The sequence below is a fragment of the Chrysemys picta genome, chromosome 16 (genome assembly GCF_011386835.1).
Source record: "Chrysemys picta bellii isolate R12L10 chromosome 16, ASM1138683v2, whole genome shotgun sequence".
Taxonomy (NCBI): Eukaryota; Metazoa; Chordata; order Testudines; family Emydidae; genus Chrysemys; species Chrysemys picta.
The window spans coordinates 19,946,564-19,963,400 of record NC_088806.1 but is presented as its reverse complement, the minus strand read 5'-3'; the positions used below and the strand labels follow the sequence as shown (position 1 = coordinate 19,963,400).

Sequence of the window (16,837 nt, the reverse complement as noted above, 5' to 3'; positions counted from 1 at the left end):
TTAGGTTACCAGATTTGGTCTGAAATTCTGCCACCCATTTCCTGCACAATCATAGAATCTCAGGGTTGGAAGGGACCTCAGGAGGTCATCTAGTCCAATCCCCTGCTCAAAGCAGGGCCAACACCCGCTAAATCATCCCAGCCAGGGCTTTGTCAAGCTGGGCCTTAGAGGTTTTTAAGGACGGAAATTCCACCACCTCCCTAGTTAACCCATTCCAGTGCTTCACCACCTTCCTAGTGAAATAGTGTTTCCTAATATCCAACCTAGACCTCCCCCACTGCAACTTGGGTCAAGTCACCTTTCTGCGCCTCAGTTTCCCCAGCTGTGAAATAGGCACAACAATCCCTCCCTCACAGAGGACCTGGAGATCAGATCAGCGAGGTTTACGAAGCACTCCAAGCCCTCTGGGTGCAGCAATAAAGAACGAAATGTTCAGAGTAATACAAAAATCCCCAGTTTAATACAGATTTTCTCCAAGCCTCTCCATTTCATTCAGAGCTTTACAAAAGTGACTTTACAACAAAGAAGTGCGGAAGGAGATTAAACTGAGCAGGAAAGGCCTGCCTTCATCACTCCGACATATGTACAACACTACAGTAGGGAGCAATATATACAGAAGAAAACCGGATCAAAAATCAGCACATTTGAAATCATTTTGCAACATTCCTTTTAAAAATAGATTAAAAAGCCATCAAGCGCCCCCCCCACCCCCACCCCCACCCCTTACCCCAGCCCGGCTTGTGTCAAGGATCAGGGGCAGGCAGAGACATTTCCTAAAACGGCAACACTCTCTTTTAGGGCTGCGGCAAGCTGTTCATACAAGCAAATGGTTTTACACGCTTATCAGCTCCCCTCTGTCCTGGCAGATTGCTGCCTGATCCTGCAATGAGCCAGGTGCCAGCGATTCCAGGATCGGGGCCCGGCACTGGCAAGAAGAGGGAAGTACCAAAGAGTCCTAGAGGACATTCACAGGTACCTACAGGTCTCTACTCCCACCTTGTCCCCATAGCAGCGCTAGCCAACCACAAAATAGCTTCTATTATATCACCACTACACACGCACACAGAGCATGGCTTGCAGTCATGTTCCCAAGCAGCCAGAAGTCTCCTATTGGGGCTCCCAGTCCATGCCCTGCCTACGTCCTGCTCAAAGGCATTACAGAGTCTGGGTCTGACGCTGCAGCCATTATCACTCCCAATATTTCCACTGGTCCATAGAAGAGCGACAGGGTCGGCCCCATGCTCAGAATCTCAACGCGCTGCCTGGGGACCTACTTTGGGGTACCATGAAGAGCAACCACTGTGTGACCCTTTGTCTCCCCGATCTCACATGGCACCTAAGGCTTCAGCCTCCTGCGAGGACTAAAGAACCAGCTAAAGGACTGAGGCGCTCACATCCGACGGACGGGCTTGGGGTTTCACAGACAGCGAACGAGGTCACACTTCACTTCTTACAGTTAAGGCACATTGTGGCAATGCCAATCTGACCCGTAAACAGGTCAGTAGATAGATAATGCGTATACGCGTGCACACACACACACGCACAAACACACACACACTCATACTCTCCAGTGGATACATTTAAACCATTCTTGTGAAAAACAGGCAGATGGGGGGGTTGGGGGTGGCAAAGTTCAGCCCACAACTCAGTAGCAACTGGCTCATCTGGAATTCTGCAGTGTGACCCCCCCGATGCCCCTCAACAGTGGCTACAGTGCATTTCCATGTGGGTCTGCGTGACGAACCTCGCCGAGGGACTACAAGAGCCAGAAGGCAGTGCCCTGCGTGGATCTGAGCAGCGTGTGGCGATTGGTGGGCCCCAAACCTCTGTGTTTAAATTTAGGCACGACCCCCCTCAAAAGGAGATGCAGGCTCTGTAGAACCATCCTCCCATGTGATAGATCCCTTAGTGCACAGGGTACACAAGCCTAGCGCTCAGTAACGGCCCAGTGAGAACAGCCGGACTGACTGAACAACAGCTACCCCAGTACAGACAGCGCCCAGGCTAGGCTGAGATGACTCTGCCTTGTGCCATAGCTGTCTTGCACCCGGCGGATTTCCCAGTCATCTCCTCCCTGACTCAGTTCTCAGAATCCAAGCAGGGCGTCGCCAACCACCTCCCCTTTGCTCCAAAACAAGCCGATAAAAACCACTCTTGCGAGGAAAGATTCATTTAAAAGGTCACGATCACCTCCATCACTCCCGTGCAGGGGGCAGCAGTGAATCTTCCCTGCCAGGCAGAGCCTGGCATTTCTTGCACTGACATCATAAATGGATCTCAGCGCAGGACGAGCTGTCCCGTAACCACCGCCAGGCTGGAGGCAGAGCACAGCAGCTCAGGGTGGGAGAAGGGAGCGGGTCCAACAGAGCCTGGTTTTCCATCTTTGACAGATCAGGGGAGATTTTACCTCTCGATATTAAACCTCTCGTTTAAAAGTGTTTTACTGGAGTCACCGCGAGGAGTTTTTTGGGGGGGTCATTCGATGGTAGGCAACCGATACAGACCGCTAACCTTCCCCATGCAGCATTATCGGGGGGAACTGGAGCTCCGAAAACAACCAAAAACACAGTTAAAAAAACAAGTATCTAAAAGTCCATCTGAATTGGACCTAGGTGGCTGCTAGGACCAGAGAGGGGGGTTGAATGGGCAGCCCCAGCAGTTCCTGGGAGGGTTAGTGGGGGCTCAGGCTGCATACCCCTCCCGTGCCGTCTAAGCGGGTGTCTGGACACAACAGGCCGGAAGGAGCAGGTGGAAGATTGGAACACACGGAATTTCCAGGGTGGGAGCCAAAGGATTCATCCAAAAAACCAGCTCTGCCATCACCTGCCAGACACTGGACAGTTCTGGGGAAACACACACACACAATTACACAGCCCCGCTTTAAATACGGAGAAGCGTGTCCTTGGTGCAGCCCAGTCCCTTTGGACTAGGATGAGCAGGGGTTTCTCCCCACTCTCTCCAGAACGTCCGCCCATCACAGTTTGTGATGAGGTGAGATGGGAGGAGAGGTGGGATTCCTACGCTCTCCCGTTGGAGGTTCCTGCTCACCAGAGGTAGGGTGTTAAGTTCACATTAGGGGCAGCTCCCTGAAGGAGGAGGGGAGGGAATACGGGGAAGAATCCGAGCTGCCCACTCCTCCCCCCCATGCCTTCGAACAGGGCAGGCGTCCCGCTGGTCCAGTCCCATGGGGGTGGGGAGGAAACAACATACATACACACACACACACACACACACACACACACACGATTCCCTTCACATCAGCTGGGAGTGTCTTCAACCACCGGCTTGAAAGAGACCCAGAGCCGAACGTGAGAGGCGCCGCCCGCCCTGCGTGTCCATCCGGATCGAGAGCCCCTCGCTGGAGCCCTCCTAGATCCCCGTGTGCTGCTTGATCCAGTCCCGCAGCTTGGAGACCCGAGTGTAGACTCCTGGCTTGTTCCGCTGGGCGCAGCCGTCTCCCCAGCTGACCACGCCGGCTAGAAATAGCCTGTTGTTGTTCTCCACGCTAACCAACGGCCCGCCCGAGTCCCCCTGCACGGAAACGGAACCACAGGTTAAAACAGGCTAATCCCCTCCCAACTCGGGCTCTTCCTCCATTTTGGGCACAGAAACGAGCCCCTGCCCACATACAGCTATTAACCAAATGAAGGAATTCATAAGGGACGTGGCACGTTTCTAGAAGTTACGTCCACTGGTCATTTCCACGTGATTGTGTTTAGAGGTAGGGTAGGAAGTAGGAGGGTGATCGACCATCACTGTAAGTTGATGAAGTTTTCACATGGGAATTTCCTAGGTGGTTTGTTTTTTCACCTAAAAAGACCTTGCAGGAGGTAAGAGTCTCTAAAGCTCCTTGATGTTTGCATTCACTTTCTCTTTCAGTTTCTCCCCTCCCTTTGGGACCTTGGTGGTATTTGGGGAACAGGAGTCCCGTCTTCCAGCGAATTTCACGCTGGTGAATAGAACCGTCTTGGCAACCTGTTATGCAGGCAGCAACACTAAGCGCCCGCTCGGCCCTCATCTTGACCCTTGGCTGAGGCAGGAAAGTTCAGCCTCAGGGCTCATTGAGTCCTTGGCCTCTCCTCAGGAGACCACCAGCAATGCGGGTGGAGACGGGGGCTCCGGGCAGGTAGGCCAGAGGAGTCAGGCAAACAGCTATCAAATAGCAACAGCTTCCCAGCACTAGCGAGCCAGGGCCGGATGAAAACTGACAAGCAAATGGAGGTGACCCATGCTTTGAAAATCTGGATCCAGAGCCAAATAACGCCTCCCCTCCAAAGAACGGGGTGTTAAAGAAAAACATCAGCGATTCCCATTGATTAACACCAAGGAAATAAAATCTCCCCTAGGAGAGAGACTGCCTCAGTATCCAGAATGCACCAGGGCTGATGGCGATACAAAGTAAGCCACCATGTTGGATCCAGCTTGCTAAGAAAGGGCTACCCCCACTCCCTGGGGTTTCAGCACAATCTGGTCAAATCCCTTCCAAACCCAGAGGCCCCTACCTGGCAGGCATCGATACCCCCCGTCAGGAACCCCACACACATCATACGTGATGTTATCTGGTTGGTCAGCAGTGTGTTGCAAATGGTCTGGTTAATCACCCGAATCGACGCCTTCTGCAGGATGGTGGCACCAGCACCTACAAGGACCAGAGATGGGAGTCCCCTCCATGCACAGAGTCTGGGGTGGAGAGCACATGCCCCAACTCCTAATCCTCAGCGCCCTGAGGGTTACGAGCGGACAAGTGCTCTCTTCACCAACATGCTCCCTTCTCGCCCTCCCCCAAAGCAAGCCCCCCACCCCACCCCCCAGTCCCAAACTCCAGCCATCAGAACCCAGCTGCGCCCCAGAGACACCTCCCTTCCTGTCGGATTCAATCCCACCACTGACCGCCAGCCACGCCCCGACCTCTCCGCCCCACTGCATCCCAGGCTCCTCTCTCAGCTGCTGGAAACACGCCTTCATTCTCGGCACACGGCCCCCACAATGGTGGACTATGGGTTAAATGAGTTTCCAAAGAGGTGAGGATCTACCAAGACCTTGTAGGCCCTCCCCCTCCCCACTCGGGCTACGAATTGATCAGCCAAGTGGCATCCAGTGCACCCAGAGCAAATACAGGCATCCATCCAGTCCCACCTCCCTCACCCCTTCCCAGGTGACCCCCTCACCTCCTTCCGAGGTGGCCCCCCATCCGGTCACCCAGATTTCCTTGCCAGAAGGGAAGTCATGGGTGGCATCAGGCAGGCAGATGGGCTGGACAGAGGTGGTGAAGGTGACAGGACTCTGCAGCTCCAGCACAGCAATGTCATAGTCGTAGGTGAAGTCGTTGAATTGGGAGTTGGTGATGATGCTCTTGATGCTCCGCTCTTGCACCATCTTGTTATTCCGGTCGCTCTGGTCGTGAAGCCCTAGAAAGGCCGTCCACAGCTTGGGGTCTGAGTACCTGCACAGAGACATGCCACAGGGTGACGCGGGATGAAACTGGAGATGGCTCTAGGACAGGGTTTGGACTGGGAAAAAGTTTTCCAGCAAAAAAAATTTTTTTTAAACAGAAAATTGGGTTTTCAACTAACCGCGTTTCCATAAAATAGCGTTTGTTTTCCACGGAAACGTCTGGTTTCTGGTCAAACAAACAAGTGCCTGAAAACTGAATTAGGACTCTGGGCTATACTGTCACGAAGCCTCATGGGAGCAGTAGTTCAGGTACCTCTGCCCCCATTCTCCTCTATGGTTTGGGCTCCGCAGACAGACTACATCTCCCATGATGCATTACAGTCATGGATTCCCATGATGCAACAACTTGCCCCCATTATCAGGGGTGCAGAATGAGAGATGTAGCCTGACCAGATAACCCGGCCTAGAAGGAATAGGAGCATAAGGCAGCCAATCTACAACTCCCATGAGGTACCCATTTTGATTTTTTCATTTCGCCATGGGGGGAAAGAGTGCCCATTTTCTGACCAGCCCCATAGGGCTCCCAGGAGTCGCTCAGATCTCCGTTGTGGCTGCCGGGCTATTTGGTGGAACACGGAGCTTCCCTGCAAAGCTCCCTACCAGAATACACACGGCACAATGCCACTACTGTATGCTTCCATGGCATCCAAAAACCCCTCACAGCTCTTCACAAGGGTGGGTATTATCCCCATTTCACAGATGGACACAGAGGAATTAAGGGTCCCACCCACAGTCAGAATCAGGTGCAGAGCTGGAAATAGACCCTAGGTGTCCTGACTTGGCAGGACTAGATCATCCTTGAGTTGCTGCTTCCTGGGACACCAGAGCACCTACTGCAAACCATCTGGAAGGTGAGCCCGAGATGCAGTTTAAACAGCTGTGACCAGCGAGATAATGATAAACTCACACCCTTCCATTTCTCTAAGCATGGCAGGTCCCCCAGCAGTCCAATGGCTGAGCCACCGCTTGCTAACTACCACCAGCCACAACAGGATGCGGGAGAGGAATCGAGGATCCCACCTAACGAGCATGACCAGTGGCAGCACACTCATCATCCCCATCAATCTGGAGGGCAGTCGATAGAGGCTGCCATCTGATAATGATGGGGTTGGAGCCATTACTTGGAGCAGGCCCAGTACAGGATTCAAAGCGTCCACTGAATTGTTGGGAGGAAAAGAAGCATCCCCTACGCATCAGAGTAAACTCCCCTTTAGAGAGAACATTCTCAGTTATTCCCTTACAGGCAGGGGGAAGCCTATGCAGGTGTTAGTTATGCCTTCCTCTGAAGCAGCTGGTACTGGCCTCCATTGGTGGAAGGATACTAGGCCAAAGAGCCCATTGGTCTGATCTGCTATAGCAATTCCTACCCTCCACGCGCGTGTCTGACATGGCACTGAGTCTGCCCAACCCTAGAGAGCAGCAGAGCCCCAATCCCACCGCACCCACCAACCTGGTCTGCCCCTCTTCTCGGAAACAGTGTGCTGCTGACACCAGCCACTTGTTCGATATCAGCGAGGCCCCACAGATGTGCCCCTGGCCTTTCACGTGCAGGCTGACCTGCCACGGCCACTCGCCCACTTCTGAGTTCTGCCCGCCGACGATCCGGGTCTTCTTGCTGTAAGAGCGGATCCCACAGTCTGAGATGGGAGAGTGAGAGAAAGACCGGAGAAAAGAGACCACTCCTGTTAGTTACCTGCTCTCAATCTCGTCAGACCCCCACTCTATCCTTGGAGAATCTATTTAACGGTGCTGATGCCACCAATCACTTCGGCAACTGATCATTAGTGTTATCACTGCAGTGGGAATAGAGTTTGCGAACTGCAGTGGCAGAGTCAGCAGTGTGTGAATAAAAGCATTTGTGTAGGTCTTACATAAACTTTTTAATTTAAAAACAAAGATCAAACCATCACCTCAACTTCTTGATGACAGTCTGGCTGTTCCCTAGCAAAACAAATCAGTTCCAAAAGGCACAATACAGGGAAACCCCGCGATAACGCGAGTTGGGCTATAATGCGATCATAAGGTGGCTCCTGCCGCCCCAAGCGCAACACCACCACCACCAGCCGGAGCGCCGCTGAAGCACAAAAAAAAAAAAAAAAAAGAAAGAAAAAAGAAAAATCGGCTGGAGCGCCGCTGAAGCGCGCACACACACACACACACAGCCGGAGCGCCGCCGAAGAAAAACAAAAAAAGGAATGTGCCTTCCCCACTGCCTCTTCCCCTCTACCCCCGCTTCTCCTTTTGGCGGGAAGAGCCATTCTCCTCCCCAGCTGCTCCTCGCTCCTCCTCCGCCCCTTGCACCTCTCCCCTACTCTCTGCCCAAGAGAAATTGACCAGCTTGAAACTGACTGGCTTGAAATGGTAAAATGTTGGTAACCCGCTACACCGCGACCCCACATTTATCCTGATCGAATCATCGCATTATAGCGGGGTTTCACTGTACGTCCATATCCCCACCCCCCTCCAACCTCCCTTTCCAACTCCATAAAATAATCAGCAGGTCTCAGCATCTAAACCCTGACTTAGGGGAGTGCCAGCCACCACACCAGCACCGAGAAGGGGCATCACCCACCACAGTTCTCCTCGTCCGAGTTATCAGCACAGTCCTTCGTCCCATCGCACTCCGGGTTGGTCTTGCTCACGCACCCGCTGCTGCGGCACTTGTAGGTGTAATCCGTGCAGGAGATGGACTCCACTGAAGGCAGGCCAAAGGGAGAAGCGTTAGCCCCAGATGGCACCATGCTGGGGAACCCCCCAGGCACTAGCTCCTGGGGCGGATGCTGAGGCCGGGAGGAATGTTGTCTGGGACTGCCTTTTAGGCTCCTTCCCAGGAGAAGGGCGTGGGGACGATATGAGCCTCTCGGCGTTTCAGCTACATGGTTTTGCTGGTATATGCGACACCAGTGACATGCAGCTCCCACGGGAATCCCACCCGTGTCCCCGTGTCGTGGCTTTGAGATCCCCCTCTTGGCACATTGTCGTGGTTCCACAGATTTCCCGCAAACGGAAGCCCTGTTCGTGGCCCCTTGCTGGGGGCCTGCAGGAGGCTCACGCGGGTCTTGCTAATAAGCGTGCCCATTTCAAGACTCTCCTCCCCAGCCCGTCCTCACCTTTGCTGCAGGTGCCCTCGTCGCTCCCGTCCCCGCAGTCGTCCTTGCCATCACATTTCTGGTTTTCAGGGATGCATTTCCCGTTGCGGCACTTGAAGTTCTTATCTGGGCATTCTGGGAGAAAGAGGAAGCAGCCGCTGCTCAGAAACAGCAAAAAGGGCACAAAGTGCCAAAGACCCAGCTTTAAGCGACCCGCCGGAGGGAGGAGACAGGACCATGCTTTCAGGGATATAAAGGAGCTTCCATACTGAGGCTGCTGGACGCAGACAGACCCTGTGGTTCTCTAGCTTAGACTGACACCTCTTACCTTTAACCCAACGCTCACGTTCTATTTCCCCTCTGTTTCTCTCTCCATCTCCTCCTACGAATCTGCTCTTTTCTTTCTCCCCTTTCCCACAAAACATTGATGTTATCCCTAGGCTTGGCAGAATTCCCATTTTTATTGATTTGTCATTCCGATGTTTATTTTTAAGCTTTTTATTTTTTTTTTTGGAGCTATCAAGTTAAATTTTCACAGGCGTGCAAAATTACTTGTTTAAGCATTCCTCCCCCCCAAATTTTTATTTATTTAAATTTTGAGGGGCTGGAAACGGGGGCTGGAGTCAGGCAATAGTTACTGAACGCCAGACTTTGAGATTCAGAAAGTTACAGCTTTCTAAAAGAACACAAATTGTCAACACCACCTGTCCAATTATGCAAAAAAAAAATGTCCTTGAATCAAAACTCTAATACGTTCTCAAGCAGCATTTTTCTTACGTTGCCTCTCTGTCAGTTTTGATCGTCAATCGATGGAAATAGTTGTTCCTCAGTTTTGAGCGTACGATGAAATTGACATTTACAAAAATCCAACCCTTCCAAGCCTAGTTATTCCTTACACAGCCCCTTATAGTACCGCTACTTTGTCCCACATAGCCTGAATTTGGCAACTTTCCAGTTGCTCTGCAAAAGACGCACCTCAACCAGACCCTTTCAAAGCAGGTATTTCCTAGATCACGCAGAAGGTTAGTAGCTGGCTGGCAGCAGAGTTCCTGCAGCGCGGATTTTAATACGGTTGGCATTTAATTTAATTGCATTCATTGTATGGATGAATTATGTGAGGGCACCCAGAACATGGGATAGGAAACTTTTTTTTTAAATCTAAATAAAAGTTATTATAAAACGCTTGCTTTTCTGTGGGAAAAGTGCAAATATTAATCTAGCTCCAGTCAGTTACTCTAATTTTATATTTATTTATTTTTTTGCAGGCAAAGCTGATCCTCCCTCTCTTTGTTAAAACCAGTTCAAACTAAACACAGAGTCACCCCAATTGCAGCTAGAGTCAGATCTAGCTCTCGCCTCACCAGCTCTAGCACTCTTCCCACCAGTGTTTTTCACACATTGTCAGGTCTCAGTCCCTCCTGTTCTCTGTCTGCGGCAGACATTAGTTTATTCTCCTGAGGGCTGTAATACATTGGTCTAATTGTGGTTGACGACTTGGTGGGTGGGGGTGTTAGTGGCTTGGACTATACAGGAGGTCAGCCCAGATGTTCTGGAGGTCTCTTCTGGCCTTCAACACTGTGACTTAACGGCCTGGTCTCAGCGTGGGGCAAAGCAACGGGCGAGTCACTTACTGCATTGCAGCTCATCGCTGTTGTCCCCACAATCATTCACACCGTCGCAGAGCCAGAAGCGTGGCTTGCACCAGCCGTTACCACACCTGAACTGCTCCTTGGTGCAATCTGGGGAAGGAAGGGGAGACATTAGATCAGGGATCAGCAACCTTTCAGAAGTGGTGTGCCGAGTCTTCATTTATTCACTCTAATTTAAGGTTTCGCGTGCCAGTCATACAATGTAATGTTTTTAGAAGGTCTCTTTCCATAAGTCTATAATACATAACTAAACTATTGTTGTATGTAAAGTAAATAAGGTTTTTAAAATGTTTAAGAAGCTTCATTTAAAATTCAATTAAAATGCAGAGCCCCCTAGACGGGTGGCCAGGACCCGGGCAGCGTGAGTGCCACTGAAAAAATCAGCTTGCGTGCCGCCTTCGGCACATGTACCATAGGTTGCCTACCCTTGCGTTAGATGATGCACCGATGCCATCGCTCACCGGTACAATACACAACTACAGGCTGGTGATGGGTTTCAGACAGTGACATTTCAGCAGGTCTCTCTCCATTGGAGACATGCCCAGAATACACTTTGGACATGGCCCTGGGCGGTGCGGAGGCCTTCCTGCATCTCCACCCACTGGAGCTGAATATGCTTAGCAGTCTCCCAGGCTGGGCCCCTTCCTGAGAAACAGAAAAGCCAGAACGACTGACTGTACAGGGAGAGCCTGCAGCTCCCATAACTTGGGGACACCAAGGAGGATCTTCGAAGCCACAAAGAACCTTTCAAATGCACCCTTAAGGAGGAGAAACAGGAGCCAGTCTAACATCAAATGGGGACAGATGTTTAGTCCCTCAGACCAAGACTGGCTCAACATCTGGGGCTGAGCATTTGGAAGAGATGGAACCTTCTGCAACAACTGGCCATTCCAGCTTGCCAGTCATTGGCCAGTTCGGCACTTGGCATCAGCCTCACATACATGGTGCCAGATACATAGGGGATCGGTGCCCTGCAAATGCCCGAGGGACTGGCAACACGCACAGACATATTTTGTTAGCCAGTTTGCAACATCTTCATCTGAGCGGGTTACGACAAACCTGGCTGAGTGGCACCCTGGCAGCAGCTTTTTCCACGCAGTTTGGGCATCCTCACCAACCATACTGCTTAAGCCTTTGCCCCAGTGCATTCTGGGAAAATCTGGGCAGCTATCCCATCATGCCTCAGCAGGGGACTGAGTGCTCAGCAAACGTGCGCACAGACGGACACCAGAAGCACATGGAGCAATGCACTCTGGGATGCACTGGAAGAGTCAGGAGGAAGCAACACCAGCCAAAGCCATTACAGAAAGTCAATCGTGTTCCAAGCGAGACAAGACTCAGCTGCCAATGGCTACTGAGAGGGCAGTAAACGTGTTTTGAGCTGACTATGTCACTAAGTGGTCACACTCAGTAGCACAGACAGAGCCTGATGCGTTTGTAGGGTGGGGGAACAAAGAAAACCGGAGAACAGATTTTTCACTCAAAAAGAGCCTGGGATTGAGTACACACCCGGGCAGCCCAAGCACCCACTCATCACCCCAGGGGGGCAGCGAGCACCCATGGGCCGGGAGCACACCACTTTCATCCCAAGGGAGTTGCGTCCTGTCATTTAGTACAACGAGAGCTGAGCCAGGGGCTCCAATCTCCTCTCATTGACTCTAGGCCATGGCTAATGACATTATCTGTGGGATTATATATTAATCAGAGAGACAAAAATGAATCCACAAACACACACACACTCCCATGCTCTGCCCAGGAAGGAGCTATAAACAGCACTGTAGTGCCCTGAGCATGACAGGTCATGAAATGTAATGAAATGCGTGCAGGTACGCCAGCCCCCTAGGGCATGCCGGGGCCAGGTGGTTGGGACCACAAAGCAGCATCAGCAAGGATTAAACGGCAGAAACAATCTCCCAACAGGCAGTGGGCGGAGGGAGGTTAGTGAGTGAAAGTCACCTGGCATTGGCTCTTTGCAGGGAGATTAACAACAATAAGAATGAAGGCTCACGAACTATAAAGGGATTCCAGACCGATCAAGCCGCTGATTGTTCCTTATCTCCACCAGGCTGAAGGTTGGGGGGAGGAAACGGTTTCCACTGGGAGCTTGATGCTAGTTGGACGGGGGTGTTCCCCAAGCCAGCAGGGTTTGACTTTCCTCCATGAAAAGGGAAAGACCAGCCTGACTCGCAGTCAGATTCAGGTCTCCAACAAAAAGCCACAGCACCAGCAGGCCTGATCTTTGGAGAGAGACACTCACCCACACACACCAACATCCACACCCACACCTCAGGTCCCCAGTGTTCAAGGTTCAGATCAACTCAGTCAGCTGGGTGCTGGGATGAATGGATGCACCAAGATCCATTTTCACTCCTGTTGATTGACAGGAACAGCAGCAGCACCGACACCTTTGCATCAGTTGCTACGCACGTGCAGAGTTGAAGTAGCCTGTGTAGAGCCATCACCCAAAAGCTCGGCAGCCCGGCTGGTAGGCTCTGCTGGTGGTGCACTCCACAGATCACGCAGCTGGCAACTGGAGCCACTGAGACAGCGTTGGACTTATAACCCATGTCTAAATTCATCTCCAGCAAGACAGCAACTCTGCAAGCTGCCAGAGGGGATTGCTGGGCCCAGCAATCAAGAAAGGACTTTCCCTACCAAGATCTCTCTCCGTAAAGGGTAATTCTTATGGCTTAGGATGCACAGGTTCTAAAAGACACCCCAGTCTGGCTAACCTCCAGCCCTGCGGCTGGACTACCAAGAACTGCCTTCAGCCCTCAGCCCTGATGCATTATCCCAATCTGTCCACTTGGGGGAGCCCTGAGCAAGTCAGGAGTTCCCTCCCACTTGCTGACATTCCACAGAGACCTCTCTGTCCCACCACACGGCCCTGCGTAGGGAATCCAAAGGAAGGACTTACTGCAGGAGCGCTCGTCGCTGGAATCCGTGCAGTCCATCCAGCCGTCGCAGCGCATGACTTTATCAATGCAGCGGCCAGTGTTGCAGGTGAACTTGCCAGGACAGGCTGCAGGCAACAAGGGAGAAAGAGAAAAAGGTGCAACATGCATTAGCCTTGCCAACAACCATCAGCTCCTCTTGCATTCAGTTTTCGGCGTGTCCATTTCTCTGAACACACATGCTGCACTGAGGACACAACATCTGGACCAGCGTGGGTGAATGCTCCTGTGTGAATGGAGTGGATTTTCCAGGGAGAACCCACTGCTTCCTGCACCAGGATGTTCCTAGACCTGGATGGGCTATTCGATCCTGTGCTTGCATCTCACCACGTCTGTTTCCACCCACTGGACACTTGGCACGAAGAAGCCAAAATGAGACATTATGTAAGAACAAACTTGAGAGACAAGGTTCGAACGACAGACTGGATCCTGATCCGGACTTCCCCAAAGCACAAGTGTATCTGTACCTCGTGGATTCAGTGAGTCTGATCATCCAGTGCAAGGGATTGGACTAGAAGACCTCTCGAGCGCCTTTCCAGTCCTACACTTCTATGATTCTATGTCTCCCTCTAGTGCTGGGTCCAGTGACTACAACAATCTGCTACTTATTCCCAGTGAAGAGGAGTTACCCTTTTCACTCAAATACCCTCGATGCCTAAGGCCTTGCAACCTGGGGTGGTCTCATTAAATTCGAGCTAGGATTTCCTTTGGCCCATTTACAGTAACAAAATTCAGATCTGGCTCAGTACTTTCCGAGCATTTGGGGTGGTCCAGTTCAGGTTATTGTTAAAATAGGGCCAGAACCTTGCATTTGCCTCAGAATTGCACTAGAAAAGAAAAAGGGTTGTGCAAATAGGTACATATAGAATTCCTGGGATTTTATCAGTGAACAACAAATGCATGCTACCCAACTTATAGAGCGACTACAGCAATAAGCCAAGCGAGCAGGTGTCCTTCCCAAGATGTGATGGCCCAGCTGGGCTATGCACATCCATCACCACTCATTTCATTTCCCACCCAAACCCTCCAGGGGTCAAAGGGCAGACCAATAACCCAGCTGCATCCCTCCTTCCTCAGCAGCTAAGAAAATAAGCCAGTTCCCCTGAAAGTTCACAGCATCTGGGTTTCAACTTACGGTCACTGGAATCGTAAGACAGGAACTCTGCCGAGAAGCCAGTATCTGTGTGCGACTGGTCTGAATGGAACCGGACCGTGATTTTGTTGCTGTTACTTGCCACCACAAACTGGGGGCGCTCTCCACAGTACCTGGCGGGAGGGGAGGACAACACAGATTTAGGAACTGTTACAGTACAGAAGACAGGGTCCCTCCCTCACCAGTAGAAAAAGGCAATTTCCATAGTTTGTCTCACATATGTCCATCAGCCTAGGACACCAGCAGGGTCTTCTCATTCCCACTCACTCTAAACAAGGGCTGACCCCAGCATGGATTAGCGGGGTGACCATGGCTCCATGCCAGGTGCAAGATTTAGATGCCTTGCCCCGAACTGCAGAGCTGCAAAGTTGAGACTGGATTTCAAAGTCGGGGTGCTTAGATCGGTGGCGAGAAGGGGGCTGTTTGATATGGCCCATGCAAGATATAAGGGCCTGCAAAGATCTCGACAACTGTTGGTAGCTGGTGTGCTGAGAGACCACTGCCCCTCATGCTGACCAGCAAGGTCACATTGCTTCCTTGTGCTTCCCTGGCTGCCTGGATCCACCTGTTGTCTCTTGTTTTATACTCAGATTATAAGCCCCTGGGGCACTGACAGTCTCTTTGTGGGGGGGGGGGGGGGGGGGGGTGTACGTGTGTGTGTGTACAGCGCCTAGCATAACAGGATCCTAGTCCCTGGCTAGGACTCCTCAGTGCTACCACAGCACAAGTGCTACCAAGGGCTAGCTGTGAAATTTGGGTCCGGATTTAGATTCTGATCTCCCCCACATTTCCAAAAGGGTGGTTAGCCCCAGAGAGCTGACCCAAGCACTCAACAAGATAGCTCACTTCTATTAAAACTTTTTAAACCATGAATTATTTTTGCAGGAGTTGTTACATTGCAAAGCAGCAAACAGGTATGGCTTTCAATTCCATTAACAAATTAACGGAAAACTAACGTAACCAAGTTGTCCTTGTAGCGTACGTAGCTGATCTTGCTTTCTGCACACTGCACCTTTAAATTTCTACAAGTTCGCCATTGCGTATTCGTTTCAGATGACACACACCAACCACTCCCCTTCTCCACTTCACTTTTGTGCTTCTCTTTTAGGACATTTACTGAGGTTGAAAGCACAGGGCTGCTCGGTGTGAACAGAAAGAAGAACAGTCCTATCTGGATTCCTAACCGGCATCTGACAGCGGTTAGCTTTGTAGACAGCATCTGATGTTGAAATCCAAGTAGAGTAACCCCCAGCTATAGCCACTAGGCCGTGATCCCCAGTGATGGGCAACAAGCCAGATTCTCACAGCAGCAATAGTGTAATCCCACCATTCTCCCTGGGACATAGGAACTGCCAGACTGGATCAGACACCTGGTCCATCCTGTCCAGTATCCCATCTCTGACAGCGGCCAATGCCAGGTACTTCAGAGGAAAGTGTGAGATAACCTGCCCCCACGAAGGTCTCACCCTAATCCTCAATTATTGGCTTAAACCCAGAAGCATGAGGTTTTATATCCCTTCCAGAATCTGTTGGCATTTGCTATAGCAGCTCTGGGGATTATTGTAAACAATATAAATGCCCAATCCCATTTGGAATCTTGCTAAATTCTTGGCCTCAATGACCCTGTGGCAGTGAGTTCCACAGCCTAATGACATGTTGTATGAAAAAGTATTTCCTTTGATCAGTTTAATTTGCCACCCTTTGTTTCATCGGTCCCCAGCCTGTGCCTCCGAGTCATGTCACATTGCCCAGCACTTACTTTGTATTGCTGATCTCCACATAATCCTTGGTGCAGGAACCGACCGGGACACCAGGTTCCAATACGTAGAACAGGTTGAAACGCACCTTCACGTTCTTTGTAGGAGGAACCTGAGAGGGGCGAGACAAGAGGCAGCAGAGTCAGTGAGAGGCAAGTGAGAGTGGGGAACTGGTTTCTCTTCCTTCCTCCTTTGGTGATCAGAAAAGGGAGCGAGACACCAATTTAGACAGAAGAGGAGTGAGATTTGGGGGAGCAGAAGACGAGTCCATGAGGAAAGGCCGGAGCAGAACAATAATAAAAATCACAAATAATCCTTGGCATTTGCACAGTGCTCTGTGCCTCCCTGCCTCAGCGGGGGGCATTCTTTTGCCTCTGCAGGTCTTTGAAATTCCTGTTTAAACGAGGGTCCCGCCACCAGGCTGCAGGCAGTGGCCCTGGGAGGGAGTGACAGCAGAGCTGGGCCATAAGGGACTCCTCCCAGGGGAAAGCTAGCCAGCATTTAGTTGGGGAGAAGACACCGCACCCCCAAGAAAGTGGAGAGCGTCACAAAAGAGGGGGCGGGGTATGCAGAGCTTTTCAAACCTGATTCACAACAGAGACTGGGCCAGTCAGACAATCTACCACCTGTAGTTTACTCTGGACAGCTCCCATGGGTTGCCAGGCAAGCCATAGCTTTAGTCCTAGCCGCATAGAGCCAGGTGTTGCTACAGGAGTTACCCATCGCCCAGCTCACCTGGTCAGTTTCAGAGGAAAGACGCGAATGGTCAGGGAAAAGCCTC

The 16,837-nt window shown here is 51.4% G+C and overlaps 1 protein-coding gene across 2 annotated transcripts in view; it reads right to left on the bottom strand.

The window, feature by feature from the left end:
• Window positions 1-431: 431 nt before the first annotated feature.
• ST14 (ST14 transmembrane serine protease matriptase) overlaps window positions 432-16,837 on the bottom strand; it is a 49,753-nt gene continuing 33,347 nt past the window's right edge. For both annotated transcript variants that reach the window (XM_008164132.4, XM_065569238.1), the window contains exons 10-19: window positions 16,059-16,168; window positions 14,282-14,412; window positions 13,110-13,214; window positions 10,175-10,282; window positions 8,565-8,678; window positions 8,027-8,149; window positions 6,905-7,091; window positions 5,169-5,443; window positions 4,503-4,639; window positions 432-3,531 (exon numbers count right to left, since the gene is read on the bottom strand). In XM_008164132.4, the coding sequence (XP_008162354.3) occupies window positions 3,370-3,531; window positions 4,503-4,639; window positions 5,169-5,443; window positions 6,905-7,091; window positions 8,027-8,149; window positions 8,565-8,678; window positions 10,175-10,282; window positions 13,110-13,214; window positions 14,282-14,412; window positions 16,059-16,168 (1,452 nt within the window). In that variant the 3' untranslated portion in view covers window positions 432-3,369. The remainder of the gene's footprint in view (window positions 3,532-4,502; window positions 4,640-5,168; window positions 5,444-6,904; window positions 7,092-8,026; window positions 8,150-8,564; window positions 8,679-10,174; window positions 10,283-13,109; window positions 13,215-14,281; window positions 14,413-16,058; window positions 16,169-16,837) is intronic.